This window comes from Rhamphochromis longiceps, linkage group LG15, assembly GCF_057381845.1.
Source record: "Rhamphochromis longiceps isolate RC_006_pf linkage group LG15, R_longiceps_female_GT1.1, whole genome shotgun sequence".
NCBI lineage: Eukaryota > Metazoa > Chordata > Actinopteri > Cichliformes > Cichlidae > Rhamphochromis > Rhamphochromis longiceps.
The window spans coordinates 43,979,485-44,001,721 of record NC_140571.1 but is presented as its reverse complement, the minus strand read 5'-3'; the positions used below and the strand labels follow the sequence as shown (position 1 = coordinate 44,001,721).

Genomic DNA, 22,237 nt, shown 5'->3' with positions numbered 1-22,237 from the left:
AAAGAATGAAAAGATAAACAATTTTCAAGCTTATTCTCTTGCCGGTCGTGTGATCGAACATTGCAGCCGACCACACAGCAAATACAAACCATGGCTGGTGTGTGTGACTTCGCTCCCTTTTCACTTGCGCTAGACCCCCAAAATGGCGGATCGGGCCAAAATCCTTTCCACGCCCACCCCCCGTGACATCACGCTCCAAAGCCCTATACACACACCCACACACACACACACACACACACACACACACACACACACGCACCCATACACACACACGCACACACGCACCCATACACACACACACACACACACACACACGAACCGATACACACACACACACACACACACACACACACACACACACACACACGAACCGATACACACACACACACACACACACACACACACACGCACCCATACACACACACGCACACACGCACCCATACACACACACACACACCCATACACACCAAATCAGCTGCAGACTGGTTTAATTAATGTATGTCCCCTCCACTGCCCTAAAGGACAGAGACGGTATCACTGTGACACGTCCTGTGAGGCCTGTCACTGGGAAGTGTATGCACCTGCTATGTGTGTGTGTGTGGCTGTGTGTGTGAGTGTGTGTGTTGTGAGAGAGACATACTAATTTTGAAGACAAATGCAGAAGCTTTGATGCGATTACAGTGGGTAGTGAAGAAAATGAATGTACTGATGGCAACAGAAACAGGATTTTATCTGAAGTCGTTTCCTGTTACAGTTTTTGCCCGTTGCTTGAACACTATAAACCCATGCTCAGACTAAAGTAACACAACGTGAAGCTTTTGTTACCATACCTCAAACACATGTACCCATACCTTAAACAAAAGCGCTGCTTTGCACCCCAGTACCAATTATGCAACACTCCTACTCCTTTATGCAACACACCTACCCCTTTATGCAACACACATGGTCCTGCATGCTACACTCTATTTCATACATAAGACACTTCGCTCACAAAATGAAATCTCAGGGTGCCATTCGGAAAACACATGTATCCAAAATACAAGACACATCGGATAATTGCAACCACTCAAATACACACCTGAAGGCACGTACTTGCAAAACCGAACACCAATTAGCCAACTACAAAAAGCCCTCAGCGTAGCCATTTCAAGAACTTTGCAAGCATGGATGGAGGGAGAGCAAGAGGAAGAGGAAGAGGTAGAGGAGGAGGAGGAAGAGGAGGAGAAGGCCGAAGAGGCCATGAACGGACCCATATTTCTGATGAAATAAGAGCAACTTTGGTGGACCATGTCATCAACCACGGCCTGACTATGAGGGAAGCTGGGCAGAGAGTCCACCCACATCTAAGCCGCTTCACAGTGGCATCTGTAATACGAACATTCCGACTAGAAAACAGGTATGTCTTCACCTCCATACCTTCTGCTCTACTCAGATGGTTTTATAGCACTGTTCTACAGTATATCACATTACCATATCAAGTGTACGGGGTGCTAATGCTCCTTTTGCAGCCAAAGTGGTAGTTTCTGTGAAACATACCATGATTACTTATATTGAAGTACAGTGTTGTACAGTGGATGATACAGTATATACAGTGAAGTACTGTAAGAAAAATAAGCAAACCGATGACAATATGTGGTTGTATTTCTCTAGAATGACTCGAAGACCTTCTGGGGGAGGACGCCAACGCCTGTTCACACAACGGCAGGAACTTGCTGTTGTGGACCTAGTGAGGGCAGACAATGCCATCCGTCTCCACCAGCTACGACGGAAAATACTTGCAGACAGGCGAGTGTTCAGCAACATAGACCATGTGAGCATCACCACCATCAGACGCATCTTGGGTAAACACAGCATCACCATGAAGCAGCTCTACAGAGTCCCATTCGAGAGGAACAGTGACAGGGTCAAAGGACTTCGAGCTGAATATGTACGGGTACGTGTAACTGTCCCTTACATTTACAATAGAGTATTGGTGAAGTCCAGTAGCAGCTGAATATGTACCATATCAGTACCACATGGATCTATTCTGAGAGCTACACAGGTACCTGTGTGATGGGGTGAGGGTGCTGTATGTGTAGCACTGTAGTACAGTGATATGTTCCCCTTTTTTTCAGAGAATCTTGGCCATGGATGGAGCTGCACAGCCTCATGAATACATTTTCATTGATGAAGCTGGATTCGACCTGAGCAATGCGGCGACATTCAGGTGACAGCAATCCATGGATGGTTTTGACATGGAAGAGGATATTTTCCCCAGTGCCTAGCGGGAGAAGACATTGCTTGCGATGTTGATGAGGTCCTGTGGCCAGACCCCAACAGACGGCGGGATCCATGAGCCCACTTATGCACAATTGTCATGATTTTTTGTTTACAGTATAGTGTTTTTTCTATTACTGTATTATGGTTTTTTTTTTGTTTTTGTTTTTTTTGCTTTATCTGAATTCATGGTACTGCGATGTACACTATTGAGTAGGTCTATTTGCGTTTTTGGTTGTTTGGAAATGTGTCTCCTGTAAATGTGCCTTCTGAATACACAATGGAAATCAAGGACTGCAGTGTTTTATGTAAAGAAGACTAGTGTGTTCCCCCTGATCTGTAAGTGTTTGCATATGATGCAAGTATGTGTCATTTTGTCAACAGAGTTACATTTTGACAGAGGAATGTTAGGTTTTGACAGCAGAGTTTAGGTTTTGGGAGTGGAGTTTCATTTTGGCACAGATGTGTATGGTATATTTCCCAGTGTTGTGTCATGTTTACTTGTGTTTAGAGTTTTGGCACAATGAGCGACGTTTTGCCAAATGTGTTCAAGCAACGGGCAAAAACTGTAATGACATCTGAGGATGTGTTTTTTATGCCTTAATGACTGAAGCCGTTTAGGAAACCATCACCATTTTCACGAAGCTTTTATGATAATAGTTCCTGCATTTTAATTTATATAAATGTCCATTTTGTTGCTCTCAGTCACTGAAGTAATAATGCTCTGCAGGACAGAACTGTTCAGTGATTTAAAGAATAGGTGTGGTGATGTGATCAACAAAATATCATGCAATCTGAAATAAAAACCCACAAAACAATATTACAAATATTTATCATGCAGAATGTATTGAACAGGCTTTCCTGGTCTTTACCCAGCAATGATTGTACTCACTCAAAGCCATGTTTGAGAAGAATTACAGAGGCTAGCAGAAGAAAGACAATGCACAATAAATCAGGCAAAGTAGTAACACTGACATACTAGTATGCTGTCAAAATATCTATAAAATATAAGAGCATCATGCAAAGTAAACACTCTGTCACGGGACCGAGAGGTCAGCACCAAAACTGGACTCAGGTGCAGAAACCCAGGGCAGAGACAGAGTGCTTTTAAAAAATGTTTATTAGTTAGACTGGACTTGAAAACGTGGACAAAAGAATCCGGGGTGAGCTGAGCGGTGTGGAAAAGCTGACCTGGGTGCAGGAGGGGAGGCAGGTGGAGCACAGAGTGAAGCAGAGGTCTAAGACAAGGTGAGTCCAGGAACTGTAGCACAAGAAAGTGAGGTTAGTAAGCAGAGATGGGCAGTAACGCGTTACTTGTAACGCGTTACTGTAATCCAATTACTTTTTTCAAGTAACTAGTAAAGTAAGGGATTACTATTGCAAAAACGGTAATTAGATTACCGTTACTTTCCCGTAGGAACGCTGCGTTACTGCGTTACTAAAACCGTGATTTTTTTGCGAGAATGTCTCATGACAGTGACGTAAGCGAGTGCTACGGTTGTGACAACAGCTGTGTGCAGATCAACAATGGATCATATATGATTGTGGGAGAGAGTATGAGCGTGCAGCGTTTAAAGCGTGGAAGTACTGACCTTACTTTGAGTTTGATTCCATAAAAAGTGACAAAAACATTAGTGTCCATTAGCATTGTGCGTGGGAAGAAAACTTCTTTTTACAGCGAAAAAAAACCCTAAACTTCCAAGCAAGCTCCGAGTGCGCTATGACGTAATGGAAAATTCACAGAGAAACTGCCGTATCCTTCCACTGACCGCTGCGGCACACCTGCACCAGGGTAAACCTCCGCCTACCCAACTCCTGCTGTACAGGTGAAAATAGAGCAACAGGACCGCTAGTCTTTGATTTTATTTATTTTCTGCTGTGTTTTACTTGCATCTATTTGAAAGAGTGAGTGTAAACACAAAAAAAAAAAATATTTTATGTGCTGGAATGTGCAGAAAATAGGTTTAAATATTAAACAAATTTCTTCCAGTCAGAGAATGTTGCATATAATTAAATTTTTGCTTGATGCATAAAGTTAAAAGATTAAAATTAATAAAACTATAAAAGTTTTAAAAAGAGACTTTTCCATTTGATTACATTTTGTATGATGGATTATGCAGAAAAAGTAGAATTGGGCTGAACGATCTATCGCTTTATCACCTCTTCAGGTTGTAAATCGTGTTTTTAAAAAGTAACTAAGTAATTAATTACTTTTGAAAATAAGTAATCAGTAAAGTAACGGGATTACTTTTTGGGGGAAGTAATCAGTAATTAGTTACTGATTACTTTTTTCAAGTAACTTGACCAACACTGTTAGTAAGTGAGGTTAGTAAGGTAAATCACAAAGAGAGCTTGAAACATGAGAGTCAGCTACCAACTGGGTCGATGACTAACTGGTGGTGAATGAGCATCAGCGTGAGACTTAAATCCCTCTGCCTTGATTGCCTGCAATCAGCTCCAGGTGTGAGGAGCTGGAGGAGGAGGTGGCCCTGCCCAGGGGCGAGTGTGAGTGAGTGCTTACTCCTGTTTACCCTCAGTGGCTCAAAACTGCAACTTCTGTGGCTGGGTCAGTCCACTGAAGAAGTTGTGGCTCAGAGAGGCACAAAAGGCTTGACCACAGCTGTGTCTACAGTTGGAGCAGTGTTCATCACTGACCAGTATGATGTGAAAAAGAAATATCAGGCCTTCAAGTCTTTAGAAGTAAAGCATGTTTGTTTATCTCCTACTGTCTCAGATTTTCTCTTGCCCTACTTTCATTTGTCTGTGGTTTTAGCCTTAATAATCTGTCTTTTTAAAAATGTCATCTGTATTTTATCAAAGTCAAAGTCAAAGTCAACTTTATTTGTCAATTCTGCCACATGTACAGGACATACAGAGAATAGAAATTTCGTTACTCTGAAACCCTAGATGAAATAGCAAATGAACATTTAAATATAAGAGAGTGATTAAAAAATGCAAATAAAATAATTAAAAAGTAAAAATTTAAATAAATAAATACAATACAAATTAACAAGAAAGCTATGCAATATACAATATACAATATTCAGGTAAGGGTAAATGACATTGAGTGTAAACCAGGCAGAGTAGTGCAAATAGGCAAATGTCCTAATGTCCTAATTCCTGCCAAATCCTCTTTGTGACTGCACTGAAAAGTTAGGAGAAGAAAGAGGAAGCACTCTTCTTTTCCTTCCTACTGTTGCCAAAGCGCTTGTTCACAGGGGCTCATCTGACTGTTGGTGTTATTTGGGGGCATTTTTTGACCAAGTATGTTTGCACATATAAAGGAATTGGACTTTTCTCTCAGTGTACACAACAGAGCAGACAACAGAGAATACTGACAACATGGCATTGACATGACACACACAGCATGGAACACACAATAACAATGTGTATAGCATGAAACCGATACCACAGATGTGAATGAAATTCATGTTTTATCAATTCATTTATCAATCTCCAGCACTCAGCTTGCTGTGAAAAGCCAAAATATTCCCTAGAATGCATCAGATTGTAATTAAATAATAGAGATCAAACTAGTAATTTCAACCATCAAGTTTAAAATCTAAAAAAATATTACACTGACAACACCGTTACTGAAAAAGTAGCAAAATACTGAATCAAAAAGCATCAAGATGCAGCACATGAAGGTAACATCATCTTTCATGCTGTGCCTTTTGCTTTGTCTTTGTCTCTGCAGGTTTAAAGTGAAGTTTTGCACCTGATTGCCACGAGTAGTGTGTGCGTTGACTGTAGCACCTTTACTCTTGCCACACTTTATCAGCATCACCAAACACGGCTCATAGTCTGTAACTGAACGAACCAGCTAGAAGCCAGAAGGCTGGCTTACATGTAGAAAAAACACATTTATCATGTAAATACTAGGGGTGCAACGATACACAAAATTCACGGTTCGGTTCAGTTCGATACTTTGGTGTCACGGTTCGATAGTTTTTCGATACAAAAAATGTTCATGCTTTTTTAATTTGTCATTTATTAAAATTATAAAAATATATTTTAACTCAAAAGTACAGTTTTTAAATTTAATGTTGCTGAAACAACAAAATAATAAATCTATCTGATGGAGGAATCCCTCATCTTTGGAAAAGAGAGTTTATTACAGAGAAATGGCTCTTTCAAAATAAAAGCTATACTATACGCTTCTTCTGGGCTATATTCTCAGCAGCATATTAAACATATCAGGTCCCCATAAGGAGAATCCTGTGCTAACGGCTGTCTAAATGACTCGGGTAAAGTTTGTAGCATGCGTGCTTGTTGTTTTTGTCTGCTTCCACTTGTCTTTGCACTAGGATGATGTCGGAGTAAATGTGCAGTCATATTCGTTGTGTTCCCACTAGTGCTGTCAGCGTTAATCTCGTTGAAATGACCTTAACGCCACAACACGGCAAATCTCCGTTAACAAGCTACCGCGGATCGCCCCGTGCATGGGGCTGGACGGCCAACACGTTAACGAGCTAACTGCGCTAACACACTAGCTCCCACCCATGTAATTGAGCACTGCGTGGCACATCCAACATACTGTTTTACTTTAGTCCATGACGCGCTTACCTTCAGGGTCATACGTCACATGAAGACCAAAATAGTTCCAAACGCCAAATCTGAATGAGGGTGGGGGAGGTTCAATTTGCCATGTTGCAAGGAGAGCTTAACTTCTGTCTCGCTAGCTTGCGCTGCGCTCAGTGAATCTGCGTTCGACTACTCCGCCTAGGCTGCACTGTCAAGCGCAGATCCACTGAGCGCTCAACACAGACAGCATCGTCAGAAGGAAAGTTGATAAAATAAATTAAAAATTTTGTATTGTTCGATACATATGCGTACTGAACCGAAAGCACTGTATCGAACGGTTCAATATCGATACGAGTATCGTTGCACCCCTAGTAAATAGTATTACCTATAAGTGGTATCGACGATACTGATCCGATACCGATACTTTGTACAAAACTTAATGCTTCATTGTATTTCGTTATACCATATATAATTGTATTGTGTAATTGTAATAATAATACAATAATATAGCTTCATAATGATTACAGGACATCAGACTACTTGTTCTTATCACTTAATAATGCAGAATTATCATATAGAAATAAAAGACCTGAAGTTGTGGCTATTTGAACACCTTGCCTGCAGCACTAAAGGACTCCCTGAGACGTCTGTCTCGCCCTAGCAGCACCTGCACAGTATAATTCACTGAGTAAATTTTACTCAAATTGAAAAAAATTTTACTCTAAAAAAGACAGTATTTGGTCCCAGTCTAAATGGAGTAAAGTTTACTCTTACGGTAGAGTTAAACTTTCAGAGTTAAATCTACTCTATTCAGTGCAAATATTTTAATACACATGATGATAATTTACTCAGTTTAGTATAAAATAAAAACAACTCCACCCTAATTTTACTCTGAGTAGAACAGAATTTTACTCTACATAGTATTTTATTCTAAATAGAGCAGAATTTTACTCAGAATTGAATTCTAATTTATTTCAAATAGAACAACATTTTCACTCCAAATAGAATTAAAATTTTACATACAACTAAATTTTACTCTAAATAGAATTAAAAGAAGAAAAATATATGACTTTATTTCGCCCTCTATGTATTATCATTCACTGCAAGGTACAATAAATAAATCAGAAATTATTTATATTTTAACAGCCACCTTTATTGTTCACAGGAAACAGTATGGTACAATATAAAAACTGGAATCACTATCACTGTATGACACCTGTAAATCAAATGCTTTACAACAGAAAAGCTCTTCAACACAAATTACATGAGGTCCATCTCTTGTACACAAAACTTGAACCCAGAAAATGTGCCATAAACTTGAGCACAACCAAACTGGCCACATTTAAGACGAAGAGTCTTACCAGAACAGAGTCCATGGATCACTTTGAAATGCTTTATCAAGGAAGTAGCATTTGTCTGGGACCTCTTGCAAATGAAACAAAACATTCCAGCTCAACACTCTTAGTAGAAAAAAAAATATTCAACGCAGCATCCGAGCCCTCAACTCTGCAACCCTAGGATTCACTTTGGTTGTATCAACATCTATCTCGTAAATGGTGGTCTGCAGGAAGTTGTACATATTGACCAGATCGTGGTCATATGACGTACCAAAGACAAAGTGAGCTTTGAAAAGCTCATCAAAACAAGCAAGAGAGCCTGGTGACTTACAAGGTACTGCATGTTTGTCTATCACAATGAAGTACTTGTGAATCACATTCCTCTGAGTGCCCACTGCAAGAAGGTATGGTTGAAGGCTCTCTGTGATGCCATCGAGATGCCCCTGGATGCTAGTTCCTGTCTGTGACACAAAGACAGATAAACGTTCCAACATGATAAGACTTCGGTTAAAAAACAAGAAGCTGACAGAATTAAGGACAGATACAAAACAGACAAAACTAGTTCAATTTTAACTACTAGCTTGTCAAAACTAGTATCTGTTATCTGTATATCTACAAAACTCTATATGCAGATATAATCTATATAAATATGTTAATTACCATGACAGTTAATTTGTTGAAATTGTAGCATTTCTATTTACAATGAACTTAAAGTTTGGAATGACTTGTTGTTTGTGTACTTTACTCAAGTGATAAAAGAAATGTGTGATGTTGCAAATACAGCCTACATATGGTTGTGGAAGACATAAAGGCTGGTTGACTGAGCTGTATACATCTCTTGGTAATGACTAAATTCATAGTTGTATTTAAACATACACCTTTTAGTTCGTCTGAAATATTGTTATCAATGTAAATATAACTAGTTATGTTTCCTTTACTGTAACTTTACCTTGACAAACTTGACAAGATGGTCACAGGCTTGTCTGGCTGAGAGCTTTCCTGGTCTCTTGCGGCCATGAGGTGATGGTGGTAACAGGTGTACAAGGATCAAAATGGATGACATGTCACTGTCCCATCCTGGAAACATAAGTAAATTGGAAACAATAATTAGCTGCCAAAACACGTTATCTGCAACTGTGTTAACACTTACATTATAAAGTTTTGGAAAAAAAAAAAAGCGACAGCAGGTGACGGTGTTACACTTTCAAATGCTCCAATTAAAACATAACAATAAAATTCCATTTATTTTATCTCACCATTTTCCACTTCTATTGTGCATTCAGCATTTTGCACAAGGTACTGAAGGTCATCTGATTGCGTGAGACCACGGCTTTGTTTGAGGACTTTCTGCTTGTAGATAGTGGGCCACTTCTCCAGGAACTTCACAGAGGTGGCTTCATCGAACATCAAAGTAAAATCTTGTTCAATCTGCAGAAGAGATGAAATTAAGTTTTTGAAACTCCTTGTATCAAACAACTTTTATGCTCACTTTTTTCTCAGATGCACCTCAACTTATAAATGTAACAGTGAGGGAAGTTGAAGGTAAGATAAACATACTAATCCTCCTATATCCAGGAATCTTGGGAAGTCCAAAAAGATATCAGATGACTTCACTGGATCATGAATCATCTTTTGGCGATAGTTGAAGGTCTGCTTCATCTTCATCATAACAATTCCTTCATCAGCTGTATGTTTCATCAGTGCAATAGCCTCAGAACACAAGCTGTCTGTCATTAGGCAGTTGTCTTCTCTGAAACAGTCTCTATCAGATGTTGGGCCCCCTAACAGTGGATATGAATAAGACAAAAAAGTGACACCATGTCCTACAAGGCTTGAGAACTCAGCTAGAATTTTCATGCATGCAGTTTAGTCTCCAGATGAGTGAGACTTGAATTATAACTACTAACAATATCACATACCCATTTGCGTTTTTGACATTCTGGGAGTCTTGTTTTGTCCATTAGAAGCTTCCTTTTGGATAAACTTCAATCTCCAAGCCAGATACCCACTCCCATCTTCTGCATTGTAAAAATGCTCCTAAAATTAAATGAAATATTTTAATTAACATGTTAAAATATATTTACACTTTCAATCTGAAAATTGCAGCAATTGAGCTCCCTTGCTCGGGACTGGAGCGCTGAACTCTAAAGGGATTTAAATAATGAGAGTTAAGAAAAGGCAGCACAGAGGAAAGTCCTGCGAAAAGAAAAACATCTTCAGCTTTACTCAATCCAGAGCCAAACTGTTAAGTAAATTCTACATATATTTCATGCCTGAAAAATGTCTTACATTCACGAGTGAAAAGTAAATTGTTTGAACTTATTCTTTTTTGTACTTACATAGCCCAGCCTGCTCCTAGGATCAGCCAGGTATGGGAACAACGTGATGATACCCTTTGCATATTTCTCTTTAACACGTCTTGAAGGACTTGTCCTACACAGACAAACACAAAGTTGAAAGTCTAAATACCACCTCTAAGAAAATAAATGAATGAATAAATGACAGCAGGGCAGGGATAGCTCAGTAGGTAGAGTGGTGGCCCCATGATCGGAAGGTCGGGGGTTCGACTCCACTGAACGGCTACCCTGAGGTACCCCTGAGCAAGGTACCGTCCTTACACACTGCTCCCCGGGCGCTGCACTGGCGGCTGCCCACTGCTTCACTGGGTGAATGGGTTAAATGCAGAGGAACTATTTCTCTATGGGGACTAACACGCACACTTAAAATGATAAATGAATTTATCATATATATACTTATGAAATAACTATGTCAGCATACCCATGTTCACTTGTCATATGTGCAACTAATATCTTGACCATGTCACGCCGTCTGCTATCCGTTAGGCTTTTTGTCCGGGCATACTCATTGATGATCCTCTCTCCTCCTGGTTTGTTCTTTAGAACATCTTCAACCATCTAAGTTACAGTAAAATAGAGCGATATAATAATATATAATCAATATATCATAAATATTTTTCTTGTGATACTAAAAAAGCTTTCAGGTTCGTTCTAGATCAAATCAAAGGTCTATAGTCACGAATACATGTTATTTTTTTTAAAGTATGTTTTAGTATAGAATTGAGGTTCATTAGATATTCATGATCACTGTGCTTCAAAGCCACCTAAAGTTCTGTTAAAAAGCACAAATAATTACCCTTAAATTTGTCTGTCTCTCAAGCACACTAACTTTTTATGTTGCCGATCTGGTCTACAATTTGCAGACCTGTGCTGAAGGAAAGACAGCAGAATCTTGTGCTTTTATGACAGTGATAATAATACATATAATATATTCAAATTTGTGTCAACTTTCTGAAAGGGTATACAGCAAACTACATAGCTTACTCGGGCAAGAGAAGTGTCGTCAGCTCTCCGTCTTGTTGTAGGACTGTGTTCCAATAATATGGTGTCATCAGAGTCCACTTCAATTTCTCCACTGGAACTGGTAAAGGAGGTGCTTGCAGAAGAATCTATCAAATCATAAAAATTATAGAGGTCACTTTTGTGCTGCCCCTGACTGCAACAATGAGGTTCATGTAGCTGGGTTTGTAAAGTGCTTTATGAGTGAGCAGTGTTGAAGATTTTTAGTTGTAGTGCCTTGATGTTCCTGTTTTAGCCAATGAGTGACAGAATCGATAACATAAACTAATTTAAGTTTATTAGTCACAACCAACCACATGACATCACATTCCATAACAAACAGAAAATCTTTTTAAATGTTTAGCAGTTATTTCTTAAATCCAGCTTCAGAAATAGTTAAATCCATGTCAGTTTTTGAGAGCAGGGCTCCATGATGTAAATTAGCCTTTATATGTTTAGTGTTTCATGTCTTCTTGCCTTCTTGTTTAAGTTTGTATGATGGTTAGTGTTATTTACACAATCATAAACATTGTAGTACCCAGCAAAATATAGGATTATTTGAAAACAATTCAGTAAATTTATTAGCTTGCCTTACACAGAACATGTTCTACTAGCCAGGACTTAAAGCATGAATGACACAGTGGCTCAGTGATTGAGTGATTCTAGTGACATTTACCTTTCTGCAGATGTTAGATTTTTCTTTGCTTAACCTTCCTGCCTTCTTGGGACCTTTTTGTGCCACTGCTATGTGTTAAATGGCTGCCATTTCCACTGTGTTCAGTGGAATATAACCAAACTTGCCACAGGATAGTTTTTACCTGTCAATGTTAATATTCCAGTGTGAATTCCTTAAATCAGCCTAAAATGGCTGAGCAGCAGAAATCCCCACACCCATCACCCTGGGGACCATTTTCTGCCCATTGACTTCCATTATAAACGCTATTTTTCAACCCCAAATTATCATCATATGATTTTATTTTTTCTTCTTTTCTTGGATGTCAATGAAGACTCAGGGCCTTGAAGTTTTAATTTTTAAATTGCAAAAAAAATGCAAAAAAAATAATGGCAGGTCAAAATGTATGTTGGTGCCAATCTTTGGTCCATCTAAAGGCCTACTTATAATGACAATCACATATTACTTCAACTGGTTTTTTGTGGAAATATTTAGTTTCGTTTTTTGGTTTTTGGGGCTTATAACACAGGGCGCTCATGTAATAACACTGGGATTTGAAGGGTTAAAACAACGAAAATATAATTAAAACTTTACATGAATATTTCAGGGAGAAGTAGTTTTACAAGGTTGGCTAATTTAAAGTGGAATAAAATATGGATATATGGTCTTTTTATGGCGTGGCTGAGAATGGTCCCTAGGGTGATGGGTGTGAGTTTTTTAAAGGATGGCAGGAGGGTTAAGTTAAAATGCTGTTACCAAGCTGATGGGACATTAAACTGTTAAAAATTCCATCAGGGATAGAAACTCATCATTATTCCATTCCCGTGGGATCCTGAAAAAAGTTTGGCCAATCTTAATATTTGGACCAAGTAATTTGATAGGACAACTGACTGTGTTACGTAACTGCTCACACCCTCTCAACTTGCAACCAGGAAATAAACTGGACTGTGGTTTCTCTCCCCACTACCCGGTCAATTAAAAGTTTAAAAATGACGATGATGATGACATTCCAAGATACTTACCATCTGGATTTGGACCTTGTGCTTGACAAATCTCTAGCACACCAAGGTTTTGTTTTTTCATAAGGAAATCAAAAACATCCTCATCAACTTCAGTCTTTGAGTCATCAAAAACTTTGAAGTCCAAGTTTGGAATGTTGAACTTCTTGGCAACTGTGAACATTATAAAATTGCATTATACATTTGAAATTAATACCAGAACAAGGCAAAAAAAAAGTGAAATTACATAAACTGAACCAGAAAAAAAGCCTAAACATTTGGTATAGCAGCTATTATAGCACCATCCCTAAAGCTTGACTGATTCACACAAGCTATGAAACACACTGGAAACTTTGATTTTTTTACTCACCACATTCCAAAAACGATGTGTAGGTCAGTTGGCCCTCAAAACAGATGTACTTTTGTTGTTCTCTATACTTTACACGCACAGCTTGCATCCTTCATGATATGAAAAGGATATTGTTAAATAATCAGATTTATTACAAATACTTGCAAAATTGAACAAAACACACACATATATTCCTTGTATGTCTTACAATCTCACGATGCTCTGTTCTGATGAAAAAGCATGTAAAAAAAAAACCACATAAGTAATAGAAAGCTCTACATTGCAGCAATAGGAAGTTTGTATAATGCTAATCTAATACACTAGGGGCTACAGACTGCAACCATGCACACAATTCAATTCTGAGTAAAAAACATGTGCTCACCTACCATTTTGGATAAAACATTGGTGCACAGGATTTGTTAAAAACACACTTCCCTGGTCAATTATACTACCTAAAAACAGCTATTCAGCAATCCTAAATTAAGTTTATTGAAATATAGCTGTCTGAGTGGTCGAACAACATTAATTTTGTTGGAAGCTAACATTAGCATAAACCTTGGCAATTATGTAGCATGTAAGACCCACAAACTCAGAAGCTGTAATATAATACATGCATTACCCTTCACATAAACAAAAACTCCACATTTTATTCTATATAAAATCATTATTTAGCACTTTGCTTACTTACCTGGCTTATGCTGACAGTCGCCTCCGTTCCACTGCGGGATAAGAAAATGGCGGCAGAAACGAAACTTAAGAAGCGAAAATGGGCGTGGTCTTTCTATATTACTCTGATAGAATTTCCTCTGTTTTTTGGCTCCAACTCTAGCGGCCAATTGAAGTGATTAGGTTCCAAAACGTGCAATAACTACTCTTTTAGATGAAAATGATGTTGACCCTGGAAAAATTACTCTCTCCGTTTTCCTGTGTGTCCTTCTCCTCCTCTTCAGTTCGCCTCAACATAAGCTCGTCATATTCTGTGATATGATTTACTCTGAGATGTTTGACGAGGTTAGTGATGTTGCCACAACACCGCACTTTCCTGCCAGATGTATCGCAAACCAGGTCTTGGCTGTTTGTGCACAGCAAATTCAAAAGTGTTAAATGTTTTGGTGTTAATAGTCTCCTTGCAAAAGTAGAGTTAATTTTACTCTAAGCAGAGTCACATTCTTTTAATGTAACTCTGAGGTGTAAAATGATAGTAGTTAAAATCGAGCGTTAAAAATGAGTGTTTCTCTGTCAAATCTGGAGGTGTTACAATGGAAACATTAACTCTTGACCTCTTAACTCTGAACTCCTACAGGGGCTATGACACCAACAGAGTAAATTCACAGACTCCGCCCCCAGCACGGCTCCAATCGAAGCTGAAGTGAAGCCGTTTCAGAACATTTTGCTCTACATATTTGAGTTGTTTGCCATGCTTGGTAAGTCATTTTTTCAAAGATTGTTTCAATTATTATTATGAGCTTTTACTTCTGTGGCTCTTTGGAGTTGAGACAAAGCTGTGTGAAAGGCATTAGCCATGTTGCTTGCTGATAGCATAACATTCTGTTTTAGCTAGCTGAAAGGTATTGTTTGCGGGCAAATACCACAGCCTTGAAAAAAGCTTGCATGTGAATTTTCAGTCAAACTTTTGGTCAAATACACCTAAAACAATGTGTAGAATGTGAAATGTTGGTGTAATGGTGCTACTTGAAGCCTGAAAACGATCGCCCATAAAAAAACCGAGCAAACAGCAGTAGCAGGCGTCCTGACTGGATTCTATGTTAGCATAGATCCCTCCAGAGTTTTGTGCACACGGTTTAGGTAAAAATGAAAAAGGTTGAGGTTTTACATTTAGTTCAGTATTACCTGTTGCCTGTGTCCTTGTCTTTTGGGAAAATACTTTACACAAGTAATGGCTCAAAGAGGATTCCTTTTTTTTTTACTGTGCTGCAATTGTTTACTGGATTATTTGTGCCATTAATTAGTGTCAACTAATTTTTATTCAATCTCCGCACAGGATATGCTTGTGAAGATGGAATATGGGGGAGAGCAGAAGTGCGTTGAAGTTCCACAAAGGGATGAATGAAGGACATGCATATTGTATTGAAGAAATAAGTGATGAGATGCTGTTATTTGCATTTACCATGTCAGACCTTTTGACAAACAAAATTCTAATGAAAGTGAGAACATGTACACTGTTACATCTTTCAGAAAATGTTTTGAAATTGTGGTGCACAGTTCAGAATAAATGTTTTTCAAAAACCATTGCATCTTTTTAGTAAATGTTTATTTCCAAAATAAATTTCTAGAAGTTCAGAACAGTAAAATTCCCGCTTTTTAGAATGAATTAGAAGATAACTCTTACGTAGTTAAACTAAAATACTCTTTGAGAGTTAATATATAAACTCTTAACACCAAGTGTTAAATTATCAACTCCAGACAGATTTGGTGTTTAACACTAAATCAGAGTTAACGTACCAACTCTCCAAAAAGAGTTAAATTAACACTCTCTGGTGTGGACCCATATAGACACTTTAATAGTGTTGAAATCAAATCCACACATGACTCTGTTTACACTCAGCCATTGCTGTGAGTGCGCACGCCAGGGGCTGTGACACATTTATACAGCCGTGTTTTGCACATGACTGTGAAAGTCGGTAGAGGAAGTAGTTCCTTCCAATTTAGACGATCCGAATGATATAGTTTCTTTCCACTGTGTTCCTGTTAATGAAAAACTACAAATTTACCCCAGAGTACTAAAATATTGATATTTTAATATGAGAATCGATTCTAGAACATAAATTACTGGCATCGGAAGAATCGATATGTCAATATCGATCCGCACACCACTAGTAAGTAGTAAATATAAACACAAACATGCCTATTGTTAACATCACACACTGTAAACTTGTTTTTTTAGAAATTAACTTAAATATATATTTACATCTACACTTTATTATACATGATTGTCGACATGGGTTTTATATATGGATCATTATGAATATTTAAATAAACATGGATTTTAGTGTTTCAAAGCTTGTTGTAACTTTATTATAAGAGTCTATGATAGTGTGTGTATAACCCCAGCCTGAACTTCAGGTTCCAGTTTCCCTCTAGTGTCACCAAAAACATCCACTACAATAAAATCCAATCTAAAAGTCAGAGAAATTATGTGTTTTACACATTGTGTAATGCTTTTGGACCAATGTTGACATTCAAATGTGGAACACAGACCTTGCGTTGTGGGCAGCAAAAGCATATTTAACATTCAAGAACTACATCTTTGATGAAGGAGGGGCTTTGAGGCTTTTCCTGAGAGAGATTTGTCTGGGCAGAGCGACACAGATCCTGAGAGTATGTCCTGTGGGTGAAGTCTCTAATCTTCCATATATTGTCACTTTCTTCCAGTTCCTTTTAGAGGTTAAATGTCTCCAAAGCATTTTGAAACTGCTCTGAATAAATTGCGCTATTTAAATAAATTTGCCTGGCTTTGCTTTCACGATGCAAATGAACAGGTCTCTCTTTCAACTTAGCTCAAACTCCCAGTCATGCCTGTGTTTGACAGAGGCAGGAGAAGGTGCAGCACGGCAACAAAGGAGAGCGATTCTAATATCAGAAAAAGACTAATAGGCGATTATGTTAGAAACTGGAGGCTTTCTGGAAGAGGCAGCAAATGCACTGTGGACCACGGATGGCATTAATTTGCAATGCAGACTGTACATCGGCTCCAACAAAAATCTGATGGATGCAATACTTAAACTAAACAAACAGCAAAGGTCTCAGAACAAAGGAAGTGTGTGACATGTAGATGATACAGAAAACTCTTACAGCAACAGAAAAAGAGGGAAACAATCGCAGGACTTTTCTCTGTTGCTTTGATTGACATCAGAACATTTTTTTAAGAAATCCTTCAGATGTGTGAGCTCTGTCTTTGTCTTCTACAGAGAGACTCCGCCATTAACGCAAACAGCCAGTTTTTGGACATGAACTAAATCTAAGTCACAGCACTGACCCTGTACAACTGTGTATAATAATCTCTTACATGCCTGTGTTTGCTTGTTATATTAGCTAATGTTCATATCCCACACATTCATGTGAAGTAAGCACAGGGCAGGAAAATGATGCTTTCTTTCACCGTGTTTGTGATCCCTCTGTAGTAAAACGTTTTATTAATAAAAGGTCATAGTAAAAAGGTCAGACCCAATAAATGATTCACATCCATTTCACAACAGAAAAAAGCATGAAAGCATGGTGATGCAGAGGTTAGTGCTGTTATCTCAGAGCAAGAATGTCCTGGGTTTGAAACCTGCCAGCTGGCCGGTGTGTGCATGTTCTCCCACGTGTGCGTCGGTTCTTCCAAACACATGCATATTATGTTAACTGGCAAGTCAAGTTGGCCACTGGTGTGACTGTGAGTGTAAATGTAGCTCAGGAGGTAGAGCAGGTCACCTACTGATCGGAAGGTCGGTGGTTTGATCCCTGGTTCCTCCAGTCTGCATGTCAAGTATCCTTGGGCAAGATACTAACCCCAACTTGCTCTCCAATGCATCCATCGGAGTGTGAATGTGTATAAATGTCGTTAGAAAGCACTAAGTGTAGATAAAGTGCTTGTGAGAATGGGTGTGATTGGGTGAATGAGGCATGTTGTAGCGCTTTGAGTACTCAGTGAGAGTAGAAAAGCGCTCTATAAGAATCAGTCCATTTACCACAGTCCTCTGATGAATCTGAAGTGGGAAATGTCTGTATTTGCATTCATACCTGTGAGTATATCTGCACTGCTTCGGCATCCAGAGTGAAACTGAGCTGCTCCTGGTAGTCTTATAGGTAATAATTTTAAACTTAGCAAGGGGAAAAGAAGTGATTCAAGCAGTAAGAATAATGTTGAGTAGCTGAATGTCTATACTGGCAGAATAGCTATTTACGTTAGCATGATGAGCAAACTGATGCCTTATTTCCTTGTTCCTTTTACTCTGACACACACACACACACACACACACACACACACACACACACACACACACACACACACCATTCCAATTCAGTTCAGTTCAGTTTTATTTATATAGTACCATCGCAACAGCAGTCACCTTGAGGCACTTTATAAGGTAAAGACCTCATAATAATAGAGAGAAAACCCCACCAATCAATAGAGGGAAGGAAAAGCTCCCTTTTGACAGGAAGAACCCTCGGGCACACCAAGCTGTGGGAGGGCAGCCATCTGCCACGATCAAACTGGGGGTGAGGGAAGGGGGGCAGGACAAAAGACACAGTGTGGAAGACATAAAGAGATTAATAATAGCTAATGATTAAATGCAAAGTGTTGTATGAACACATAGTGTTTCACACTGTTTCCTTGTCTTGGCACACAGCTAACAAGTGTTTTGTACTGTTGTGATCATATTAAGTTATCTGCTGAGGAGCTCATCCTTCCCACTGTGAAGTAAAACCTGAACGCTGCTCCACAAGCAGTAACTCGAGTCTGTGTAGAAACATTACCATGCTAGTTGTGGATTATGTGGTGAAGGATATGAAGTCAAATCAATATATTCAGAGGTCAACAAACAGCAGGCTGCACACCCTGTGTATGTATCATCAGCACACACACGCTAAAGAGGTGTTTAGTTTTGCATTTCTCTAAAAAAACCTTCATCAGGCAGAAACATCAAAATGTATAGCATTATTTTCAAGGCTCTTCTCTAATGTCTACAAAGGAGTAAGGCCCCAAAACGAGACCTAAGAACTTTCAGAACATCTGCATCCAATCCATCCACTGGACTTGGATAATTGGTGTTAGATGTCTAGATCAGGGGTCGGTTTTAGCTGAAGTGTATTTTATTTATGTTAGTTATTTTTTTAGTTCTAAATTGGAAGATTATTGTGATATTGACATATAAAAATAAAATTATATTTAATTATTTTTTCATCGCTCAAAATCAGAGTCACACTCGTGTAAGCCGGTGTACCCACCGAAACGTGTGCATTTATGGAGACTTTCAACCCCAGCCAGGCCAGTTATGGATCTTCGGATCCACATTATGTCGGCAGCTGTTCTCCACCCTGAACTATGATGAAAACAAACGCCGCTCACGCTTCACAGATGACAGCTTATAGTTCTGCGTAAAGATGAAAGTGACTTCGTACAGCCCCGATCTGCAGACGCTGTGCGCAGAGGTTCGGGACCATAAGTCCCATTGTAAACATACCACGGCAGACCTAACGATGTTTCCATGAACACGCGTTTCAGCATCTCTTTATTGACCACTTTTCACACACAGTTGCTGTGCGCATACAGCCGGCTGTAGCTTTGCAGCTCACAGCCCGACATACAGTGGGGCAAAAAAGTATTTAGTCAGCCACCGATTGTGCAAGTTCCCCCACTTAAAATGATGACAGAGGTCAGTAATTTGCACCAGAGGTACACTTCAACTGTGAGAGACAGAATGTGAAAAAAAAAATCCATGAATTCACATGGTAGGATTTGTAAAGAATTTATTCGTAAATCAGGGTGGAAAATAAGTATTTGGTCAACAACAAAAATACAACTCAATACTTTGTAACATAACCTTTGTTGGCAATAACAGAGGTCAAACGTTTACTATAGGTCTTTACCAGGTTTGCACACACAGTAGCTGGTATTTTGGCCCATTCCTCCATGCAGATCTTCTCGAGAGCAGTGATGTTTTGGGGCTGTCGCCGAGCAACACGGACTTTCAACTCCCGCCACAGATTTTCTATGGGGTTGAGGTCTGGAGACTGGCTAGGCCACTCCAGGACTTTCAAATGCTTCTTACGGAGCCACTCCTTTGTTGCCCGGGCGGTGTGTTTTGGATCATTGTCATGTTGGAAGACCCAGCCTCGTTTCATCTTCAAAGTTCTCACTGATGGAAGGAGGTTTTGGCTCAAAATCTCACGATACATGGCCCCATTCATTCTGTCCTTAACACGGATCAGTCGTCCTGTCCCCTTGGCAGAAAAACAGCCCCATAGCATGATGTTTCCACCCCCATGCTTCACAGTAGGTATGGTGTTCTTGGGATGCAACTCAGTATTCTTCTTCCTCCAAACACGACGAGTTGAGTTTATACCAAAAAGTTCTACTTTGGTTTCATCTGACCACATGACATTCTCCCAATCCTCTGCTGTATCATCCATGTGCTCTCTGGCAAACTTCAGACGGGCCTGGACATGCACTGGCTTCAGCAGCGGAACACGTCTGGCACTGCGGGATTTGATTCCCTGCCGTTGTAGTGTGTTACTGATGGTGACTGAAAGAAATCTCCGTCCCGGGTTTCTCCGTGGATCGGGTTTCCTCCAAGGCGTGAGCACCGATAAGCAGAGTTTTGTCCTTTCCTTATAAGATTCCTAATTATTCAAAGTAACGCTCAGGTATGCCGTTCAGCAGGTTAGTTACGACGTCGGGAGCAGTTAGGAGAACAAAGCGATACAGAGACTGTTCAGGTTGCTCTCCCACAATCAACTCAAAGGTTTATTCAGTATACAACAGTTTATATAGAAGAAAAAAAGGTTCGTGTGTCAGCAGGTTCTCAGTTCAAACCGGTACAGACCAAATAAGGAAACGTCTTCCTGCCTTCTGAGCAAAGAAGTATCCTTTGTGTAGTTTATCAGTTCAGCTACAATTTATGATCATCCCAGCAAAATACACTCCTAGACATAGAATACAGAGTTCTTTCATTAGTGAATTCTGAAACAAACCACCTGGCCTTTAACAAGCTCTTTTCTAGGAGATAAAGAAGGGAGGATGGGAGTAAGGGAGTGATCTCTGTGGTGTTTTCAACCTTGAGGTACCATCCTGTGATTCTTACACATTAATTCTTGGGTCACAGAGAAAGAGAAAAACAACTAGTAAATGGGCCTTATTGAGTAACAGTTTTCCTGTATAATATCACTATAAAACAATATCCTGTAAATGCTACCATGGTATCAAAATATCACAACAGTGACCTTTGTTACTTTGGTCCCAGCTCTCTGCAGGTCATTCACCAGGTCCCCCCGTGTGGTTCTGGGATCTTTGCTCACCGTTCTCATGATCATTTTGACCCCACGGGATGAGATCTTGCGTGGAGCCCCAGATCGAGGGAGATTATCAGTGGTCTTGTATGTCTTCCATTTTCTGATGATTGCTCCCACAGTTGATTTTTTCACACCAAGCTGCTTGCCTATTGTAGATTCACTCTTCCCAGTCTGGTGCAGGTCTACAATACTTTTCCTGGTGTCCTTCGAAAGCTCTTTGGTCTTGGCCATGGCGGAGTTTGGAGTCTGACTGTTTGAGGCTGTGGACAGGTGTCTTTTATACAGATGATGAGTTCAAACAGGTGCCATTCATACAGGTAACGAGTGGGGGACAGAAAAGCTTCTTACAGAAGACGTTACAGGTCTGTGAGAGCCAGAGATTTTCCTTGTTTGAGGTGACCAAATACTTATTTTCCACCCTAATTTACGAATAAATTCTTTACAAATCCTACCATGTGGATTCATGGATTTTTTTTCACATTCTGTCTCTCACAGTTGAAGTGTACCTCTGGTGCAAATTACTGACCTCTGTCATCATTTTAAGTGGGGGAACTTGCACAATCGGTGGCTGACTAAATACTTTTTTGCCCCACTGTATACCAACAACAGCAGAGAGAGCACAGACGTTAATGCGGCGAGGCGTGATTGCGGGTGCCGCTCAGGTGCGTCCGACTCCCCTGCTGCGGCGCTGCAGACCACGCCCCACCACACATATTAACCTGGTAAAA

General features: G+C 39.5%; 2 protein-coding genes across 4 annotated transcripts; one reads left to right on the top strand and one right to left on the bottom strand.

Annotated features, from left to right (window-relative positions):
* Window positions 1–22,237, top strand: part of LOC146653298 (uncharacterized) — a 286,034-nt gene that overhangs the window by 234,412 nt on the left and 29,385 nt on the right.
* LOC146653299 (uncharacterized) lies at window positions 8,206–13,602 on the bottom strand. 4 transcript variants are annotated; one of them, XM_085382022.1, is made up of 10 exons: window positions 13,515–13,602; window positions 13,165–13,318; window positions 11,459–11,612; window positions 10,896–11,032; window positions 10,457–10,550; window positions 10,037–10,154; window positions 9,675–9,898; window positions 9,374–9,545; window positions 9,067–9,194; window positions 8,206–8,578 (listed from the first exon to the last, which is right to left on the bottom strand). In XM_085382022.1, the coding sequence occupies exons 1-10, from the start codon at window positions 13,600–13,602 to the stop codon at window positions 8,261–8,263; spliced, it is 1,587 nt and encodes a 528-aa protein (XP_085238148.1). In that variant the 3' UTR covers window positions 8,206–8,260. The 4 variants fall into 4 exon arrangements, with proteins under 4 accessions (XP_085238148.1, XP_085238151.1, XP_085238149.1 ...); XM_085382025.1 differs by having other exon boundaries at window positions 9,067–9,160; window positions 9,376–9,545; XM_085382023.1 differs by having other exon boundaries at window positions 11,459–11,604; window positions 13,169–13,318.